Source organism: Lycium barbarum, chromosome 6 (assembly GCF_019175385.1).
Source record: "Lycium barbarum isolate Lr01 chromosome 6, ASM1917538v2, whole genome shotgun sequence".
In the NCBI taxonomy this organism is placed as follows: Eukaryota; Viridiplantae; Streptophyta; class Magnoliopsida; order Solanales; family Solanaceae; genus Lycium; species Lycium barbarum.
In genome coordinates, this window is record NC_083342.1 from 115,970,680 (window position 1) to 115,992,712 (window position 22,033).

The following is a 22,033-nucleotide window of genomic DNA, read 5'->3' on the forward strand; positions in this document are numbered from 1 at the left end:
CCACAAAAGTCTAGTGCATATAATGCAGTAGCATCACAAGGCTTAGCTATATAGTCTGTACGCTCTGTAGCTGGACAAAAATTACTGAATCACATTCTCATTTAAATTCAATCAATTAATAAGAGGATAACCACGCATAAATATAAAGGTAATTGTGTTCCTCATTTCCAAAATAGTACTGCTTATACTGAACCATGCTAGCTCATCTTAACTCTATAGTATGAATGTTTCTTGTCAAAAGAAAAGAAGCTTTACTCAACAAATACAATGAACATCATCACTTGACAAATGAAAACAAGTTGATAGCATGGATCAAAGCTTTTTCCCTTCTGGTATTGGCACCATTTTGGTTGGCAAACTGGTGCATAGCTCTCTTGTATAATTTCTTCTACATGGGAAGTGGTTTAGTGCTTGGAGTACTGCTGGAGAACGTCAAAGTAGGTGGGGAAGGTTTTGCGAGTACAGCCGGGGTCCTTAATGGTGACTGGAACATCTGCACAAGCAGCAAGAGAGAAAGCCATGGCCATTCTGTGATCATCATATGTATCAATTTCCGTTATGTTTAGCTTTTCTGGTGGGGTGATTATGCAGTAGTCTGACCCTTCTACAACTGTTGCACCCAACTGAAATTTCATCCAAAAAGTCAAGAGTAAGAAAAACAAAATAATTGATGGAATGAGATTTAAAGAACTTCAAGATTAAACTATAGTCTGTTTTGGCCAAGCTTGTAGGGGGAAAATAAGTGTTTTTGAGAAGTAGCAGAAGCAATTTTTCAAAAGCTTAAAAAATAGTTTTCTCCCAGAAGCACTTTTGGAACATTGGCCAAAACATTGGCCAAGTACAAAGTACTGCTCTGATATTGGCAAAAGTACTTATCAAATTGATTAACCAAACACAAATTGCTACTCTCCAAAGTACTTTTTCTAAAAGCACTTTTCATAAGCAGATTTTGGAAGGTTGGTCAAACAGACTAGCTTGTTAGCTTTACATGTCTTGAAACCAGCTAAGATGTTTACCTTCCTAAGTTCTGTGCATATAGCAATCATCCGCTCAGTTTCCTTAACTCTCCAGCTGGCAACTAATCAGAGAAAGGAGTATCGAAAATGTTTAGCACAATAAGAAAGGAAGAGAGGAAAACAATATGACAACAATGCTCATCACAAATGAAAATCTGCGACATTTAAATTTAACCCATGCTTTATGACAATTCCAGATTTCACGGAGGCTTTTTATATTTCAACGCAAATAATTCATCAACCTAAATTTAGCAAAATGGTAAACATGATGATGATATTAAAGGATGATTCTACTTATATCAGAAGAAAACAAAAAGATATTAAATGATTTTTTTTTCTTTTGCCCCTCAGCTCCCAATAGGCATTTAACCGTCATTAACACCAAATTTTAAGAGGGAAAAACATATCTATCTAGAAAAAAATTCTATGATGCATGCCATATTGAGTCTTAACTCTTCAAGTGTTTCAAAGAGGTAGCATAATGAAGGAAATCAAACATATATCGAAGTGTCTGCATCAACCCAGAAATGGTGAGGCAGAGAGCCATTACTATTGTAGGATAGAAATAACAGGACAGAAAATTGCAAAAGCTATTCTCCTCAGACCCCCTAAAATACCTAGGGAAACCTTTGCACATTTTATTCAGGTCATCACGGTATGTAGACTCATTATGCAAGGAAATGCTCTCATATTGAAGAATAGTGTCCCAGGTCCCAATCAGCTCAGAATTATATTTTAATCAAAAGAAAGTGCTTTGATTAGATTTGATTTCCCAGGAAACAAGGCTAGCCATACCGTCTCTTATGGTAGTAGGACCATCAGCAAAAAGTGCAACTACAGCAAGAGTCATGGCAACATCTGGCATTTTGTTCATGTTCACGTCAATGGCACGTAAATGCTTCATTCCAGAAGAGTTCCTTGGAGGTCCTTTAACCGTGACACTGTTCTCTGTCCACGTAACTTCTGCCCCCATCTTCTCGAGGACCTCAGCAAACTTAACATCCCCCTTGACAAAGGAAACATAAAGATCCAAAATAAGACCTTTGTTAGAAAATTACCTTATGCAGTCACGTGCAGCTCTTACTTTTTAGTACATATACAGAATTAAGCTGGTGATTAGAAGAAATTTAGGAAGTATTATGGTGCAGTCAGAAATTCCAAGCACAAGATGGAAAAGACTAGAATGTGATTGGCCCCAGGATCTTAATGGCATGAGCAATACCTGTAAACTGCTTGTTCCACAACCTTCAACAGTGACGATTCCACCAGTGACAGCTGCACCCCCCAAAAAATAGCTAGCACTTGAGGCATCTCCTTCAACATATGCTTTCCCAGGAGACCTACGATATTCTCGTAACTGTTAGCTTCATTGATCTGTGGAACCAGATTATCAAAGACATTAATACGGAGTGAAATCGGACTTACTTGTAATTCTGACCTCCTTTTACCAAGAATCTATCCCAGCTACTAGTGTGCTCCACAAAGACACCAAATCGCTCCATCAACTTCAGTGTCATTTCAACATAAGGTACAGAAATCAGTTTGTCAATTATTTCAATCTCCACATCTCCTAGAGCCAACGGAGCAGCCATAAGCAGAGCAGTCAAGTATTGACTGCTGATAGATCCAGAGAGCTTTACCTGATAGTTATGAAGGGAGTATAACTAAGCAAGAACTCAAAAATGGTTATAAGAAGCTGAGTAGTGAACCACAGACAACATATGAATTATGATTCATCAATATGATGTTAAAAGAAGATTACAGAATCAATTTTTTCCCTTTAATTTCGTAGCAGCAGCAAGGAAAGTGGAAGAGATCAAATGGAGGGCACAAGAGACTTTTGGAGGAAACAAACCAAAATAAAGGGGGGCAGCAAGTTACTTGAAAAAGTTTTGAACTCTGCCTTCGCATTTAGGACTTCTCGTTAAGTGGAAAGAGACTAGAGTTGCCTTGTTTGTTATAATACATGCTTGATCCATGAATATATTGACTATAAACTAATCTACTCTATGGCGAGAGGGAAAGATTGCATGCTTGTACATAGACTTAAAGGTTCAGTAGTTCTAAAAAGCTAAGTATGAAAGAAAATGAAGATAATTCAGATGTAAGAGAAAACATATTTGTTAAGACACGAATCAAATTAAAAAAAAGTGTCCCCTCTCTTATAGCTTAAGCTTTTTAGATGAGGTTGACGTATGAGACCAAGGTTGAGGGTCTGGGCTCAATTTTCACCACCGCTCAGTTCCATCTCACTATATCCAACTGATGAGAGGCCTCTTTTGGCTTTATTATTCAGGTTCCAAATGCAGATCTATTTTTGGAACAAGCTAAAGTGGGCCAGTTTCTCCCGAGCTTAAGGTATTTAACTTTTCAAGCAAAGACATCGTTGCATTTACAACACTATTCATCATTGGGAAAATACTATTTCTAGTTTAAGGTAATTGTAGCAACAGGCTACCACTTACTAACATTATACATGTGGACATAATGAAATTAAAATTATCACCTTCCCTCCCGGAAGACCTCCTTTGCTGACTATTCGAACGGGGGGACATTTCGTACCAAGGAAACAATCGACCTCTGCGCCAAGCTGCTTAAGACCATCAACCAAATCGCTAATTGGTCTCTCTCTCATCCTAGGAATTCCATCAAGTACGTACCTGTAAAACACAAATTATTCACAGATAGTTACTGCAAAGTTACATTTCCTAGACCAAAAAAAAGAAACAAGCTCCAATAAAGTACTCAGAAAGATGGCAAGACACGTGACAAACAAAAGTATGAATGCATATCTGAAGCTCTCGGAGCACCATGCCCTAACCACTAAACCTTTGAAAACCCAATTGACATCTAATTAACCACCAGCAACCATTATCTCCCCAAAAAACAGATTAAGCTATTGATTAAACAAATGGAACTGAAAAAAGAGATGACAACAAAAAGGTATAAAGGAGGAATGATTTAAAAACCTTGAATGTCCACCAGCTACGGTAACTGCTGCTGTCAATGGCCGCATTGCTGTTCCTGCATTTCCAAGGAATAGCTGGATTTCTTCCTCAGAGTTTTTGCCGACAGGAAACTGCCCACCACAACCTTCCACAATTGCTCGTTGATTTCCACTGTCATCTTCTACATTAAGTCCAAGTGTTTTCAATGCACCAAGCATGTAATGAATGTCCTCACTACTCAGTAAATTGTCAACAATAGTCCTTCCCTGAAATTCAAGTGCCAGCGACATGTAATGGCAGCACAAGTTTGAAAATAACATATACTATCAAGAATATGAAAATGACACACGATAGTTAAAAACAAAGGAATATGAATATAATTGGCAGCTTATACCAAGAGTTACGAGTTGCTTTCAACCCTTAGCTCCCTTCCCCACACTAATAACATCAGTGTTTTTACCATATACTTAATTTGTATATTTTTGGCAGAGTGTCAGTAACAGTGCTACTTTAACAAACATCTCGGCCAATTAATTAAGTAACAAAAAACACCTTTATCCAAATTTTTACCTAAGCCACCCTAATGCCAAATTGGTAGGGCCAGAAACTCAGAAAGGGAACTGATGAATGCCGAAGAAACGCAACACAATGCCACAAAAGATGAACATTTCGCACATCAACACAATTTCAATTAAAATCAAAACATTAAGAACAAAACAAGATGTGCAAACAAGTTATGTCTTTTAGTACCTTAATATGATTAATATTGCAAGTAGCACTTCCAAAATCAGGTAAATACCAACATGTTAAAGTGGTAAAAATCATATGTAACCTCTTTTATTTTTTATTTTTTTTATTTTTATTTTTTAAATCATATGTGACCTCAATGCAGATGTCATGGTATTAAAATGAGGTAGTATCAAATTACCATTGCAACCCAATATATCAACTTAGTGTGTTTGGTACGACAGATTTCAAGGAACATATTTTCTTCAACAAAAATGTTTATTAGTGTTTGATTACCTTGAAATCAGGAAAAGGCTTTCCTCAAGAAAAATATTTCCACCAAAATGGGGCATTTTCCTTTGTAAATATCCCAACTCTTATCTAACTTGACATGCTTCAATTAATGCTTAGACATTGTGGTCAACTTTTAATAACTCAAAAGATCACCATAAGATTATTCCTTTCTCTATCCTAAACCATATACAATTACCATATGCCACCTACTTTTGTACCCAACCGAACATTAGAAAATGATCAACAAAATAACTTCCTAACATTCTACATGTAATCTTGGAGGTCTATCTCGCTCCTCCGTGTATATTTTTGAATATATATACAGGTAGGGGTCCTGCCAAACCCCCCATCATCATCAGGCTAACGTAGCCAAGATGGACTTCTACCAAAAAGAAACAAGAAAGATCCTAAGATAAACATTTTCCTCATAGAAAAAGCATTCCTAATGTTAAAAACAATGCCAAATGAAAGACAACATACCATGTCCACAGTTGCACATTCAACTAATTATACCAAATAGAAAAAGACCAAATCTTCAAGTCAATTCAGTTCACAACCCATCAAATATCAAACTCAAAGGACAAAAGAAAGAAAAAAGTTGGTTACTTTACCTCAGAAAGGGCAGCAAGAAGGAGAATACGATTAGAAAGGGATTTAGAACCAGGCAACTTAACAGTGCCAGATATGTCTTTAATGGGTTGCAACACAATCTCATCAGGCTTCTGTGCAGTGGCCACTGATGCACAAATCCTAAAAGGTGACCCCTTTACCCTCAAACCTGAATCTTTTTTAGACACCCTTAAAGATTTTGCTGAATTTTGGGTTACTTTCTTTGATCCAAAGAATAAAGAATGTGAAAAAAGATGACCCTTTTGGGCTTTGGGAAGATTGGAATTGAGATTAGGGGTTTGTATCCCTTGTGCCATACTGCTAATCTGTGCCATACTGCTAATCTGTGCCATTTCTCTGAAGTTTTGTTTTTTCACTCCTTTTTTGAGTTCTTGGAGTTGTTGAACACCAAAACTTTGGTTTGTTTTCAAGAAAATGGTTATGGTAGGTCGATTGAAGGGTGATGGGGTTAGGCAATTAAGCATATAAGGAGTCCTACTACTATGTCAGCTTCACCAACCAACTTTGTCACTGAATTTTTTAGAGTCAAGCCATCAAGGGTTGTTGAGGATTACTTTTGAGGGTAGTTGTGTATTTGACTAATGGGCTTAGTTGAGTGCTTTTGCAAAATTGGTCCCTTAATTTTTCATTTTTATTATCAAATTATGATTTTATTTATTAAATTTATATTTTTCTAATATTTAATTATGTTGTACACTTAATATGTTTAAAAATAAATAAATTTTGCATATTCAGATGTTGGAAAAAAACAATTTTAATTATTCTGTTCAGATCCAGAGACAACATCTTAAACATTTAAATATGTATTTAGATTCATACGTCTTACTTTTTATGAAAACAAATGAGGCCTCAGTAGTAGCCCAGTTGATTAGATATTAAAATTTTCGCTTTGTCGATAAAAGTTTGATTACCCTTTCCCATTTTTCCTTCCCCCAAGAATCTACAAATTAAAACCGTAAGGAAAAAGAAAGTGTTTTTAAGTACTAAAAGAATGCTTACATCTTTTACCAAGTGTTTTAATTTCATGTAGTTATTCTGATGCTAGCAAGTAATAATATTTTTAGAAGTATTAGTATGTTTTATGTATCTGCTTAAAAGAAAAGGTTATTTTCGACATAGCAAACTGGTCAATTTATTGTTTTAAAAGTTTGGTTACTCAATGCATAGTAGACCATATTCGATAAGGTAATAAGTTCCTTTTCTGAGCTATACTTGTGTATGTTGTGGTAGGTGGTTTATCTTCTTTTCGTTTTTTTCTAAAAACTCTTGGGGGATTGAAGTTGCTTGGTAAATCTTGTCTTGAGGAGTAGGTGGGAGTCTTTTTGCTTGAAGTCTTGAACCCCACAAATGAGCAAACTATAGTGAAATTACGTTTGTAACATTTATATTTACAATAAGTTCTGTATTATATTAGGGGAGGAGGAGGGGAAACAGGAGGGGGAAACGGAAAGGGAATATTGCGCTATTGATGAAATTTGAACCCTCAACCTTAGCTATGAAAGACAGAGAGCTCACTCCTAGGTCCTACATTTTGACCTTGAAAATCAAATTATTTTTCTCTCCTTTGTGTTATGCTTCAATCTGTGCTTAATACTATTTAGTTCTTCAACCACACGTAAAAAGTAGTAGGTACAAGCAAGAAATTGCCAAAGAAAAGTAGGGTACCCATAAGACAATTGAATTTTTGGCCCGTTTAACAAAATCTTTACAAAAAAGGTTTATGTTGCGGCATAAGTTCAAATTATAATGTGTAGATAAGTTAGCTTTATTTATGAGACAAGGGTTCGGAATATTTCAAGAAGTTACAAACAAAGAATATAGAGTATCGTGTTACCCAATGGATAGGAGCTTCAATTATACTGACTTGTAAACAATTGAGCAACACAGACAACTTTTGTCTACAAGGCGGAACTTGTGATCATAGTGTAGATTCACTGTATTGAAATATCCCTTACTCCTTTCTCATAAGCAAAACTAACTTATACCTACGACTTATGTATGTTAGGTAAAAGAGGTTATTTTTTACAAAATTTTCAAGATCACCGCTAGAGATCATTCTTGCAAATCCCCACGTATAAGTCATTGCGCTTGTTTCGTAGACATAAAAGCAGATACCCTAATTCATCGAATAAATGAAACGCGGAATTGAACTAATCTAGTAAAGTGAATAACTCAGCTTTCATATAAAATTGCTAGGAGAAACACTTCATTTTTTCATAAAACATTTTACTCCTTATAGCTTGTTACTTGTTTGGATGGTTGTTACCTATTGTATGTGTTGTTTGTTTAAGTACAATGCTTGTTTTGATTGTTATTTAAATTTATCGTATTGTATCATTAAATCCATTATTACGTAACGACCAAAAGTCTAATTTTATGCAACAACCGATTTGGTGTGATCATGTCGTTACCTTATTCTTTTTTCTCATTTTGTCTTTAATTACTTTTTTTTATAATCATATTTTATCATTTACCCTGCCTTTCTATAGTAGCTCTACCCCGTACCCTATCTTTTTTTAGATTTATCCTTCAAATTGCTGATCTGTGACGTCATGTAACAACGAAAAGGATACAATCTATCCAAATACTATATTCATCAAAACAATACAATACGATACAATATAACACATACAATATACATTATGAAATAATATGTAATAACCATCCAAATAGAGTTAGTAATTTAGTTGCAACGCCCTTGCACTCATCTAGGGAAAAGAGTACCCTTGCTTTCCTAATTAAGTCACTCGTAACCTCAATTCCTATTTAATTAGATATTTTTACACTTAGAGACATAAAAAATAGTAATAATTTTGTATCCATTTTTGTGTGCCCCTGACTCTTTCATCGATTAACAATTTCCTGATTGATCTTATGACATGTATTCCATTTCAGATAATAAAAAAAATAAAACAGGTAACTAAAAGGAGCTTTAAACATGTTGTATCTACAATTTAAAGTTTGATACTTTTCCATCTAATTTTTTGCGGAGTAACCATTCTCATCGAAACTGAACTTGGACCGACACATGATGCTTCAAAAAGAATAGTAATAACGCACATCCCATCTAGAATAGTGTTAAGCACACGATAAACTATACAGTATGATTAAACTTTGGATAATAAGACCTCATTGCAGGGTTGCTCCTAGTACTATCCCATTTGCATAGGAGTTTTTAAGCTCTATACACCAACTAAAATTGAGATAATAAGCATGCACACGATATTTTTGTGCTTATTATTTTATTTTTTTGGTAACTAAAAGATATATATATATATAATTTGCATAGGAGTTTTTAAGCTCTATACACCAACTAAAATTGAGATAATAAGCATGCACACGATATTTTTGTGCTCTTTTTTTTTTTTTTTTTTTTGGTAACTAAAAGAATATATATATATATATATATATATATATGTATATGTATACTCTCTTTAGGGTAATATTTGATTGTTCATTTTGGACTGTAGATGGAGGTCAATGTACTGAATGTGTGTCGCATTTGATATTATCTTTTATCATCTGATTTATCATTGTCATGAGTTTTTTTTGTTAACTTCTGCGTAACAGCTAGTTATTAATTTTGATACTAACAAAACGTGTTATAGCCAGTGGCGGAGCCAGAATTCTGACCTAGGGGTTCAAAAAATGAAGAAGTAAATACACGAAGAAGTCAAGGGGGTTAAACATCTACTATATACACATGAAAAAATAATTTTAACCTTATATATCTAATGTAATTTTTCGTCGAGGGGGTTCGGATGAACACTCTGGAGCCTACCTAGCTCTGGTTATAGCCTGTTTGAAGAAGCAATGAAAAAAACAAAAAAAAAACCACAACATCTTGATTTGGTTCATTTGGAGGAGTCGGATAACCAAATTTAATCAACTGGAAATGCTATGCATATTCAAGCACGAAGGTCAAAATAAATCAATTGGTTGACCACTTGAACTTTCATCTTGTTGGTGAGGGTTCGATTCCGCACCCTGTAATCCCCTTCTCATTTCCTCTTCCGCTACCCCCAATTTTAATATTAAAAAAAAAAACCGTTAGGACTTGGGAGCATGGCAGAACTTTAGTACTTTTCTCTAAATTGAATGTTTTGTCATCAATATAAGGAAAAGACTGACAAATTTCCACATAACTTTTCACATAGAAATTGTTTTAATCAGAATGTTTATGTTTTTGTGCACGATTAGAGTGCTCAATTGTCATGTTCTTTCTTTTCCTATCAATTTTAACAGTCCCTTCACCCACTTTTACAAGTCAGAGCATATCATGAAGAGAAAAACATTTTTTTTTTCATGTTTCACCCTTAGCATTACTTATTCCCCAAATCAAATTCCATACTTTGAAGGAATCCTAGTTCCATTTTCTTACCAAAGCTGGAGACTTAAATTGCTACTGTAATTTAGAACTTTAAACAAGGTTTGAATTTATTTTGGAGGAACATCAATGATATTCTTACCAAATTTAATTACTTTCCTAAAATCTATCCTTTAACTTTGATTAGATTATTTTAATCTAGACCTCTAAAATTTAAATTCTTCAAGTGTCAGACTATCCAAAAAAAAGATTGGTCACATTCTATTTGCTGTGTATCGAAGAAGAAACTGTTATTTTCTCAAGCTCTTTCATATCAAAAGGGAAGCAAAAGGAAATTATCACATTTATCTTGATCCTTTTCTGCCATTTTGTTCCTTTGATAAGAGTACTGATTTCGATGATTAGCCAAGGACAACCAACATAAGTACTGTTGTATTAACCTTTGCCTTTTTGTCCCTGCATACGACAATATACAGTAAGCAAAGGCCAACTTGCAATTATTACTATTCGCGCTAGAAATAAAAGTGATTACTTCAGTGTAACTGTTTTTTTTTTTTTTTATATCTTTTTTGTTTCTCTTTAATTTTTTTTTCTATATATGTACTAAATTTTATTGTTTTTGTGATCAAGAGGGATGAGGTTGGAGATTGCAAGATTGAAGATGTATCTGTGGTGCAAAGGTTCAAGACTTAGTAGGCGTTGGGCAATGAAAACTAAATATTTTTCACTTCATTTGGAATTTTGGAGTTGGAGTTGCGTTTGATTATAGGTTTTATGAAGAATATTTGATTGTTTGAATGCATTGAAAGTGAAAAAAGTGAAAACAAGGTTTTAGTTATTTTATAAATTCCAAATACAACTTCAAGTTGTATTTGAAAATTTCAGGGGCAAACGATGATTTCCAAATAAAGTGAAATAATTTTCCGAAAAAAAAGTAAAAAATTCTCATGGCCAAACGGGCCCTTAATCGAGCGTTAGTGGAGTTAGATTCTCATAGTGAGGTGGTTAAAGTTAGCATAAGCGCTATAATAAAGTCGGAAGTGTCCCATTTTGTTGATACAGTTAATTAGACGCAATGAATTTTTATAAATGAGACACAAATGAATATAGGCTTGGCGATGAAGAATATAGTACGAAATCCGTTTCATATTAGTTGGCCACTTTTTCCTTTACACGCCCCTTAAGAAATCATAAATAAAAGATTATTTAAGTATTTTACTATCTTACCCTTATCTCTCTCCAATAAATACATTCGAATCAATATTGACTATTTTCAAAAACATTTAATACTAAGGGGAAGATGGGAAATATTTAATTAATTTTATCTTGGTTTTATAAATGAACAAGTAATTTGGGACATATATTTTTAGTAATGTGGCCAAGTAATATGAGACAGAGGGAGTAATTAATATCTTTATTGAAGTTAATTAAACCCTTTAGTTTAATTTCATTGAGGAGGAATAAGTTGGGTGAGATTTAATTAAATAAATTTATGCACGTAAGTAACTAGTACAAGACGAAGTTATAACCATAAACTCCAATCATATTCTAATTGTGAACCTACTAGCTCCTCCGCAAATATATATATATATATATATATATATATATATATATATATATATATATATATATATATATATCATAGACAAACGACTAATGTGCAGCAGCAAAGTTTGGTCTTAGGGTCAGTTTGACAGGGTGTATAAGAATAATACTGTATATGTTTATTAGCAATGCTAAGATTAGTTATACAAGAATTATCCACTATTTGGTTTGGTGTATTTAAGGGCAGTTCTGACTTTAAGTCTTTAACCATACTTATCCACGTATTAATAATCCTTGTATTGTCAATACCATGGTTTGCTATGTATAACTAATACATATATTAAGAGTGTATAATATAACTAATTCATGTATTATTTTCTCTAATACATCCTACCAAACAACCTCTAAATAATGGTTATAATTATTTATTAGTAGTTGAAATGCTATCAACTTTTGTGTCAAATATACCACGTTTAAAAAGACAGCAATAAACCAAAAACGACACATTGGCAATACACAAAGGACTGAAAATAGTTGTTAACGTAAAACAAACGGATTAATCAGTTGTTCATTTACTGAATTTAGGAAATAATTGGAAGTGCTAAAAAGGTTGTTTGGCTTAATTTTGAAAAGGTTATATCTAAATTGGTGTAGTAATAAATGATGAAAGATGTGTAGGGACCAAAAACAAAAAGGATGGAGCAAAAAGGCCCCTTACGAAGGGACTTTGTTGACCCAAGAAATTAATTTACTTGAATTCACTTGACTGTTTTGTTAGCTATATTCCAAACTTGTTGGCCCATACTATACTTCCACTTTCTTTGCCTATAAATCTACACTTCAAATTCCCAGACTCTCATGTTATCCCATGTTTAATTTTAGTATTACATTTTTACTGAAGTAGATAGATACATAGCCATTGCATGTTTCCCACGTAAGAAAAACAAAAAATATTCCCCCTAACCCTATATTATAAGGCTCTGCCTTTTCTATATAAATTTCCTAGTTTTAGTTCTCATTTTCTCTTCGTTCTGCTGCCTTCTTTTGTTTTTCTTGGAACAATGGACCCAAAACAGCAATCTTCTGTCAGAGATGAATCCTCAGTTACAATGACTGAATCCGAGGTGCATTTTCACATATATTTATCTTTTTATGTTTTCCTATGATTTCTTGTTTGTGTTTTTATATAGATTCTGTTGCATATGATTCATTTGTTTAATTCTTCTTCTACTATCCTTGCAATACTTTAAGTAGAACTCTATACATATGTGCGTGAAAAATTAAACAAGTATTGCTAGAATAAGTAGATATACATTTCAAAATTCAGTGTCTTTAACTCAGAATCCACAACGTTTCAACTTTGAATTTGTTGCTAGCAAAAAGAATGCATAGGATACAGATTTCTGCAGATACACCATTATAGTTGATTTGATTGATTTCATCTGAAAAATAAATAAATGAAATAATAAAAACAGCCGAAAGGTTTTGGGTATATGATAGAGCCTGGGAGCTGAATGTTTTGTTGTGAATATGATTGTTTAACATGAACAATTAATGGTAATCATCGTCCATCATTGTACTGTCACTTGTTTATGTGACCAAAAAGGTTACATATATTAATTCATATATATGAGTCTGAAGCCGCCTAATTAATCAATCAGCCAAACGAAGAAAAATAAAATAAGAGGCATGCTTAATTAGCCTCACTAACAAATGAACTTTTAACTTTTTCTTTCTTTCTTTTTTGGAAAAAATAAACAAAAATCTTCTTTGTCTCAATTAATGCGTGCTTTCTTCTCGTGCATCATGCAAATGAAAACTTCAAAAAGATAATGATGGATTCCACCTACCTTATTTTCACTCAATCTCCTGTAATATAATGCTCATGGATAAATTGTTTTCTCTTTCACTCTTCATATCAGTTGTGTATATACTTAAATAAATAAAAGCATGTCTGAACTATAATTATTTTTAAAAGTACTCTTAATTATTTTTAAAAGTATTCTGTGTACATCTAATAAATACAAAATTACAAATACAAGTGAGTACTTATTTTTGCGGGAGAGCACACTGAATGGTGATTTCACCTAATCCTTTCATGCATACGTTTTTTGTGGTAGTACACTCTGTTTTGTTAGCTTCTAATTAGAAACAACTTATCATTTTATTTTATTGGTTTGATATCTTTTCAACTCCTTGTTTTTCAATCTTAAATCCGTGAAGTCCTTTCCAACTTAGGAAGCATATCACCTTATATTCTTTTGCTATTTATACTTCAATGCCACTTTTTCATTCTTTCCATTTCTGTGTCGATATACCCCTCTCTATAACGGCATCCGCATATAACAACAACTCTCTATAACAGCCAAGTTTTTTCGGAACCGAATTTTTATGTTATATTTTACTTCTCTATAACAACATTTCACCTATAACAGCAACAACCAACTTTATAATAGCACGCTCTTTGTAAAATTACCCCCCATATAACAGCTATCTTCTTTTTTTGGTAATATAATAATTAACCATCTTTATAAAAATAGAATATCTATGATTACCAATAATAAGTGTAGAGATTTTGATCAAATATTTGATCCTTTAATACAATATTTATGACAAAAAATATCAGATGAATATATATAGTCATCATTAAAAGATTTTCCTTCGTTATACAAATTGTGATTAAGCTTAGAATTTGACAATTAAAAATGAAAAATTAGATTTTATGCATCTTTTTTGCCTATAACAGCAAAATATTATTTAAATGTCAATGCTGTTATAGGTGTATAACAGCAATTCTCTATAACGGCCAAAACATTTCGGACCCAACGATGCTGTTATAGAGATATATACACACAACATATATATGACATACGAGGTTATTAATTAGGGGTAGGGAAAGCGTATGATTTGGGGCATATGGACTTTGCACCTATATGTGCAAGGTTTTGGCTGTACACTTGTAAGATAAATATGATTACTTCACCATTAATAAGAGATTTCGAATTCAAATTACGGGAATGAAAAACAATATGGCAGAGAAAACTTGTTCTTTTAATAGGCCTACGTAGACGGGAATTAAGATTCATTGGTCCAGTTACAAATGATGAATGATTATACAAAAATACTATATACTTCTAAGATTAGCTGAATATAATACAAGATTAGCTTTTTTCTCATTCAAAATGGATTATCCAATGCAATATATCTAGTTGCTGTTAAGATTTGCATTTTGATTCCGCTCATAACAAAATTTTCTTTTCAAAAAAGAAACTAATTGCTAATAGCCACCTTAGCATTATGTACTTTCTCAACTTTTATTTAATATTCATGATTATCTCAATTTTATTGTGTCTAGTTGTCTACAATATCCAAATCAGACATAATCCTTAAAAAGTTATCCCTCTTTTTGACTCAAACTTTTCAAAAACTGTTTTACTAGAATCTGAACCAATGAGAAGGCAGAATTATCCCCTTTATGGTCCATTCAATATTAAATTATTCATATCTAAGTAAGTCAAAGTTAATTCAAGTACCAAAAGAAAACCTACTACAACATTTGTTTTTCTTTTTATTGTTTTTACATTTTTTTTTCTTTTTATTGTTTTTTTTTTTTTTGGTGGGGTTGGGGAGAAAAGAAAGGAAGCATGCTTATATATAATGTGAAACCGCATCATATTTGATGTTAGGATATAATATTTGAAATCCAATATCTTCTTTATGGATGGCCAACAGGAAGGGAAAAAGAGACTTTTGGACTGTTGTACAAAAGATGGATCAACAGACAGGCATGGGAAACCAGCAATCAAGGCAAAAACTGGTGGCTGGAAAACTGGAGCTCTTTTATTAGGTCTACTAATTATACTCTCATTGGCATACTCCCCCTGCCACAACATTTTCCATTTAAGCACTTATTTCATATGTTCCAATTATATTTCCAATATTCAGGAAACAAAGAATAAAAGTAATAAACTTATTTATATGAAGGATAAAGGAAGAGATTAAGTAACTAATGACAAGTATCACTGCACGGTCAACTAGCTGCGACTCTTTTAATTAGTTGTTTCTTAGTTGGTGAGGCTATTTAGATTAATTTCAGTTTGAATAGCTTAAATTAGATCAAGCTAGCCATTTGAAGAGAGTGGTTTGACCCATAAAAATAAGGAAACAATCTTATTAGACCGTTGATATTAAAACAAAAATATGTTCCATTCAAGAAAAAAAATTGAACCACGTGCATGGCTATCGTCTTAGAAGAGCTTAAGTTATATACACCGGCAATATAAAGAATTTTACGGTCCCTATAATGTTGACATTCATACCAGATTATTTACTCTATTTTGAGGTTATCAACTCTTATTTGTCACAAACAATTACTATACGTTAATGCATGTAACTTATGACTGTCAGTGCAAAACACTTTCGGGTAGGGTAGAGAACGGACTCACCTTGGATTCAAAACATACATCTAGGAAAAGAACGAAAATGAGGAGTTGATGTATGGCGATGTCACAACATACAACAGAAGTAAGAAGCAGGAAAACAAGGACAAACTCATGATTTTCCAAGTTTTAGGACCTCCTAGTTATAACATAAACTTACAAATTGCATAATCGATAAGCTGAAAGTCACTGAATTATAGTAACTCTTAATGATAATGTGTTAGCTTTCTGTTCTTTGATTATGCAGTCAGTGAAGGATTGGCTGCAGTTGCATTTACTGGAGTGGAAGTGAACATGGTTCTTTTCTCAAAGACCGTCCTAAGGCAGTCAAATGCTGAAGCAGCAACCATGTTCAGCAAATGGATGGGAACTCTTTATATTTTCTCTTTACTTGGAGCTTTCCTAAGTGATTCCTATCTTGGAAGATACCTCACTTCCGTTGTCTTTCTAGCTGTTATGAATGTTGTAAGTTAGCTTTGTCCATAAACCCCTCTGGCCCCACAATCCATTTTTGGATAGAATTGACGTTTCTGAACAGTGACGATTCATGTAGCCGACCCTCAACTTGTTTTTTGCAGGGTTTGGTGGTATTGTCTCTTTTAACTCAAGCATTTATGCTTGAACCTGAAGGCTGCGGCAAGTTAGGAGAGCTATGTAAACCTCAATCACAAGTCGAGGTTACGATGTTCTATTTATCGATATACTTGCTAGCTCTTGGGAGTGGCTCTATAGAACCAGCACTAGCAACATTAGGAGCTGATCAATTTGATGAAGAGGATCCAGAAGAAAGTCGTTCCAAGACGAAATTCTTTAGTTATTTCTACGTTGCTCTAAACCTTGGATCATTGATTGCAGAGACACTTCTGGTTTATATGGAAAACATGGGAAGATGGGTTCATGCCTTCTGGATTTCTACAGCTTGTGGCTTTGTTGCTTTGCTCTCAATCATCAGCGGTGCCCCTAGATACCGCCATATTAGACCTAGTTCCAACCCCATCTCCAGGTTCTCTCAGGTAATTATCGCGTCTATCAGGAAAACAAAGCTTACAGTTCCTGCAAATGGAGAGGGATTATATGAAGCTCATGGAAGAAATGAAAAAGACAGCACCAGAAGAATCTCACATACAGATGACTTCCAGTAAGCTTGGCATTCCCTTTTTTGTTCTCCATACTTTGATTAATTTTATCAACTCAAACATATGACCATTCTTGTGACTTGTATGAATAGGTTTCTTGACCGAGCTGCAGTTGTAACCCCATCAGACATGCTGATACTACCTGATAAAAGTGAAACACCTAACCGATGGAGGCTCTGTACTGTGACACAAGTTGAAGAAGTCAAATGTGTGCTCAGGCTACTACCAATATGGTTCTGCACAATTTTGGCTTCCATTGTCTTTGTGCAAGTGCTTTCTCTCTTTGTTGAGCAAGGATCTGCAATGAACACAAGCACGATGATCTCGGGCTTTCACATTCCACCAGCTAGCATGACAGCATTTGACATCATAAGCACATCCACCTTCATCATTTGCTATGAGAAGATCTTGATTCCTCTGTATGTGAAACTAACCAAGAGTAAGCCAAAGCTCCCGAGCGAGCTACAAAGAATAGGGATTGGATTGGTCATTTCAACAGTAGCTATGGTGATTGCAGGCTTGGTTGAGCAACACAGGCTGAGGTTTGCTAATGAAGGAGGGGAAGAGACAAGTTCTTTGAGTATTTTCTGGCAAACTCCACAATATGTGCTTGTAGGAGTAGGGGAAGCATTCATCTATGTCGCTCAGTGGGAATTCTTTGCATCACAAATTCCCGATAGTCTGAAGACCATGGGGCTTGGCTTGTCCATGTCTTCCTCAGCATTAGGTAGCTACTTGTGCAGCATCATACTAAGTGTGGTAATGAAGATCACAACAAGGCATGGAAAGCCAGGTTGGGTACCTGCAAATTTAAACGACGGGCACTTGGATAGATTCTTCTTCCTTTCAGCTGCTTTGACTGCACTAGATCTTGTACTATTCGTAATGTGCGCTAAGAGGTATAAGTCTATAGCACTAGAAAAACGAGAGGTAGGACAGGATATGGAGCCCACAGCTTGAACTAATGAAAATAGTAACAACTCCACAACAATTGTTTAGGAAGTGAACACAAAAAATCAAGTGGACATTGTGGAGACTCGAGGAAAGAGGAAATTAAATAGAAAGCATGCTTTACTGAATTTTTTATGTTTTATGACAATCTTGGTATTGACAAAAACTTCCTTGCAATCTTGATTTTGCTTATAATGCTTCATGGATCATATTGATGAGAGCGAACAGGCATCTTTTCATGCTTTGGCAGAGTTCAGTCTCCCACTCAAAACCTCATAGTAACAAGACTTGAAATCTTTCAAACATTGGAACAGACACTAATTCCACTGACTTCCCCTTGCAGGTCTTTAGCAATAGATTTGTATCATGGTCATACCTATATCAAGTTAATGACTTTCATAAAGCTACTGGAGTTTTCCTTCATAATGTTTGGTTGTAATTACATAGTTAATTGAAGAGTAGCAAATTTAGACAATATTCAGACTAAGCTATAACACATATTACTGTAGGTCAACCAGTTAAATAACTCGCCTCAAAAGGAAATGTTTTAAAAGGCAAAAGTGGGACTATGTAGGGGCAATGCAGCCTCTAAACGTTCCGAGATGACCATGGAGCTCAGTGTCTCATGGATTAACATCTCGATAATACAGTTTCCCCATGCAACTTTATGACACCAGTTATCCGCCCTGCAGCCTCAAGAATGCCTTGTGCACACTTTTGCTGTTTTGCATCTTGAATTCTTCGGGCCTGTATGACCCCAAATATTTTCTTTTTAAAGTTCTCTATAAGTAATTGAAAATACTAAACCTATTTTTGTTCTAAAGTTATTAATTTTTATGATGTGCATACAATATTATTGCCTAGATAGTTAAATCAATTTCTGAACAACTATTGTTTTGAATTATTACAATGTTTAATGCATGTTTTAAATATTTTAATCTTTTTTCTCGATTTCTATTTTTTGAAGTATCAATATTAGAGTCACGGGTTTACACCCATGCTCCGGGGAAAATGTCTTGCCCCATAGGAAAAGCTTTGTCCTGCGGCCGTGCTTTTAAAACACTACTAGTTTCTTGCCACGTGCGTTGCACGTGTATGTCGAATCATGTATGTAATACATAACTTTGTAAAATAGTATTATTACTGTTTGAGTAAATAATTATACCTGAAAGAAAAAGTACAAATCATCTTAACCTATGAAGATGAACAATCAATGTTTAAGATACATGTGATTATTTTAAGTGTATCTCACCTTAAAATTTCTTAATAGAGAATATTCCCAGTATCTGTTCCTTTCATCAGTTTCGATTGCTCTGTCATGACCAAAATTCTTGTTATTCGCGTTTATATTCCTACTGAAAGTGTAACAAAAAGTTGGTGCTTCATCTATTGTCATTGCAAAACATAAAGAAACAAGAAATTGTCTTTAAACAAATTTGAACAGATATCCTTCGTTACAAACAAACACCAAACTTTGCAAATAGATAATCAATTTATATTATAACGAATAGTAACTCCATTACGAATAAAACCTATCCATATACGGAATGTTTTTTTTATTTCTCACCCGGTGTCCGATACTCGCTTTGGAGACTGATTAAATCCCGATTCGCGCTAAGAGTCCCGCATTTGGGTGGGGGGGGGGGGGGATAAATCGCTTCCTAATCAAGGAAACTTGAATCCGAGACCTCTGATTAAGGATGAAGAAGTAACTTATAACCCCACCACAACCCTTGTTGGCCATATACAGAATATTGAAAAAGGATCAAAGTTTGTTTAAAAGAAATTTGCTTAACATCTCATGAAAAACTGATCCACCACCCATATGCACACACAAAACTAATAAATATTTTACTAATTTTAATTATTTTCAATTTTTTTGTCTATTCAATAATTATCTCATAATTAAGTAATCTCTTTTATCAACAAATAATTGGCAAAACATAGTTTAATGAAATAACAAAATCACTTTTAAAATTAAACATACCGATCAACTAAAATTAAATCCCCAATTCGGTATATAAACCATTTAAACATATCTTGGATAGAAATTAACTCAGTAGTATTCTCGAGTTTGCATGCTTCATTTTCTATTATTGCCTCCTTAGTATTAAAAATTTTCCAAAGTCTATATCTACATAATTATAACTCTTAACTTCAAAAGAATTCTGTTGCAAGATTATTTGGTTGAAAAACTATTGTAAAGATGCATACACAATTGATGAAGAACACCATATAAAGATGTTATCGGAGTATAATTAGCGCAAGGTCATATATTTATTTTAGATGATATTTAGAATTGCTTTTATATCCTTTAATAATATAAAGAACTTCATTCCAAATATTGTATGCCACAGGGTAGCGGCCAGCAAACTGCCCCCCCCCCCCCCCCCACCGCGCATTTTTTCATTAAAATTGAAGAGATGCGTTACATTTATATCCAAAGGTTGAAGAATTTCCCTTAATTTTGCTGCCACAACTTTCGCAAATAGAACCATCTTTGCTTTTTATAGTTTTTAACCAGAAAAATAATTACATGGCTTATATATATGTGTGTCCGAATTTCGCATTCCGTGGGTCCATTAGAATAGCACCTAAATTGTTCAAATGTTATATTGCTTAGCATTGTCAAATACAACGAAAAAGAAGCATTAACAACCAAAAGGAAAAAAGACTGCATAATACATAGATAGACATTTTCACTTGGTCTCAACTGATAACTAAGTATTTCAACTTTCAGAATGCACATTTAGACCTCAACTCGTCCTCATTGTGTCTCATGGACTCGAAACTGACATGACCAATAAATTTTAGAGGTGTCTAGATGATCATTTTGTAAGTTGGAGGGTTCAACTGACATAGTGAATATGAGTTGAGCTGTCTAGATGTGCATTTTCAAAGTTAGAGTGTTTAATTGTCAGTTGAGGTCAAATAAAGATGTTTATCTAGTGTGTTACGCCAAAAAAGACATAAAAGTGCTTTTATGGCACATTACCTATAGGTTCTTAACCACCTTTGTCTACCTCATTACCTGTTATTAATTTCTCAACTTCTTCATCGACCATTCCCCTGCATCAAACGCAAACTCGATCTAAGTCTGGTATTTCTAAGCCAAAGAAACAATTTTCTTTGAGTGCTAATATCCATGAACAAGAACCTTCAAGCTTTTCTCAAGCTGTGAAAAATCCAAAGTGGCATCGAGCAATGGCAGATGAATTTAATGCTCTTTTGGAAAATAAAACTTTGCTCCTTGTTTCTTTTATCCCTAACATGAACTTAGTCGGTTGTAAATGGGTATATCGCATAAAATGTAATTCAGATGGGTCTATCGATACAAGGCACTTCTTCTAGCACAAGTTTTTCATCAGAAACCTGGTATCGATTATCATGAGACATGTAGCCCTGTTATTCGTGCAACAATTGTGAGAATTGTTCTTTCCCTTGCTATCTCTTTATCTTGAAAAATTCGTCAGTTGGATGTTAAAAATGCATTTTTGCATGGGGTCCTTACTGAGGAAGTCTACATGAAGCAGCCTTCGGGTTTTATTCATCCCGACTATCCTACTCGATGTTTGCAAGCTAACCAAAGCCATCTATGGCTTGAAACAAGCTCCTCAAACTTGGTTTCATCGCTTCAGTGCATTTCTTATTTCTCATGGGTTTATTTGCCGCAAATCTGATAGTTCGCATTTTGTTGCTTATTAGAATAGAAAATCTAATTTTTTTCTGTTCAATTTCTATGTGGCTTAGAATTGTCAAATACAATGAAAACTCAGTGACAACAAAAAAGAAGGAAAAAAGTTAAAGATGTGACATAATTATCTATTGAATCCAATAAAATACATATAAATTGAAGAACTATATAATTAGATCACACAATGTACTACAATCTTGGTCCAAGCCTGTTGAAACTTCATGAAAATATTTGCACTCGGTGATGATAATATGAAAAAAATCTTTCAAACTGTTTGAACCCATTGGCTTTACATCTATTGTATTTCCGACATCGTTATTCTTTGGA

General features: G+C 34.0%; 2 protein-coding genes across 2 annotated transcripts; one reads left to right on the forward strand and one right to left on the reverse strand.

The window, feature by feature from the left end:
- Positions 1 to 81: 81 nt before the first annotated feature.
- Positions 82 to 6,162, reverse strand: LOC132645720 (3-phosphoshikimate 1-carboxyvinyltransferase 1, chloroplastic). The gene is made up of 8 exons (XM_060362877.1): positions 5,596 to 6,162; positions 3,986 to 4,230; positions 3,523 to 3,676; positions 2,442 to 2,656; positions 2,239 to 2,356; positions 1,812 to 2,022; positions 1,017 to 1,078; positions 82 to 623 (listed from the first exon to the last, which is right to left on the reverse strand). Exons 1-8 carry the CDS (start codon positions 6,076 to 6,078, stop codon positions 405 to 407), a joined length of 1,707 nt encoding a protein of 568 aa, XP_060218860.1. The 5' UTR covers positions 6,079 to 6,162; the 3' UTR covers positions 82 to 404.
- A 6,169-nt stretch (positions 6,163 to 12,331) lies between these two features.
- On the forward strand, positions 12,332 to 18,254 carry LOC132600035 (protein NRT1/ PTR FAMILY 7.3-like). Its single transcript, XM_060313169.1, has 5 exons — positions 12,332 to 12,610; positions 15,219 to 15,333; positions 16,173 to 16,390; positions 16,504 to 17,063; positions 17,154 to 18,254. The coding sequence occupies exons 1-5, from the start codon at positions 12,548 to 12,550 to the stop codon at positions 18,019 to 18,021; spliced, it is 1,824 nt and encodes a 607-aa protein (XP_060169152.1). The 5' UTR covers positions 12,332 to 12,547; the 3' UTR covers positions 18,022 to 18,254.
- The last annotated feature ends 3,779 nt before the right edge of the window (positions 18,255 to 22,033 follow it).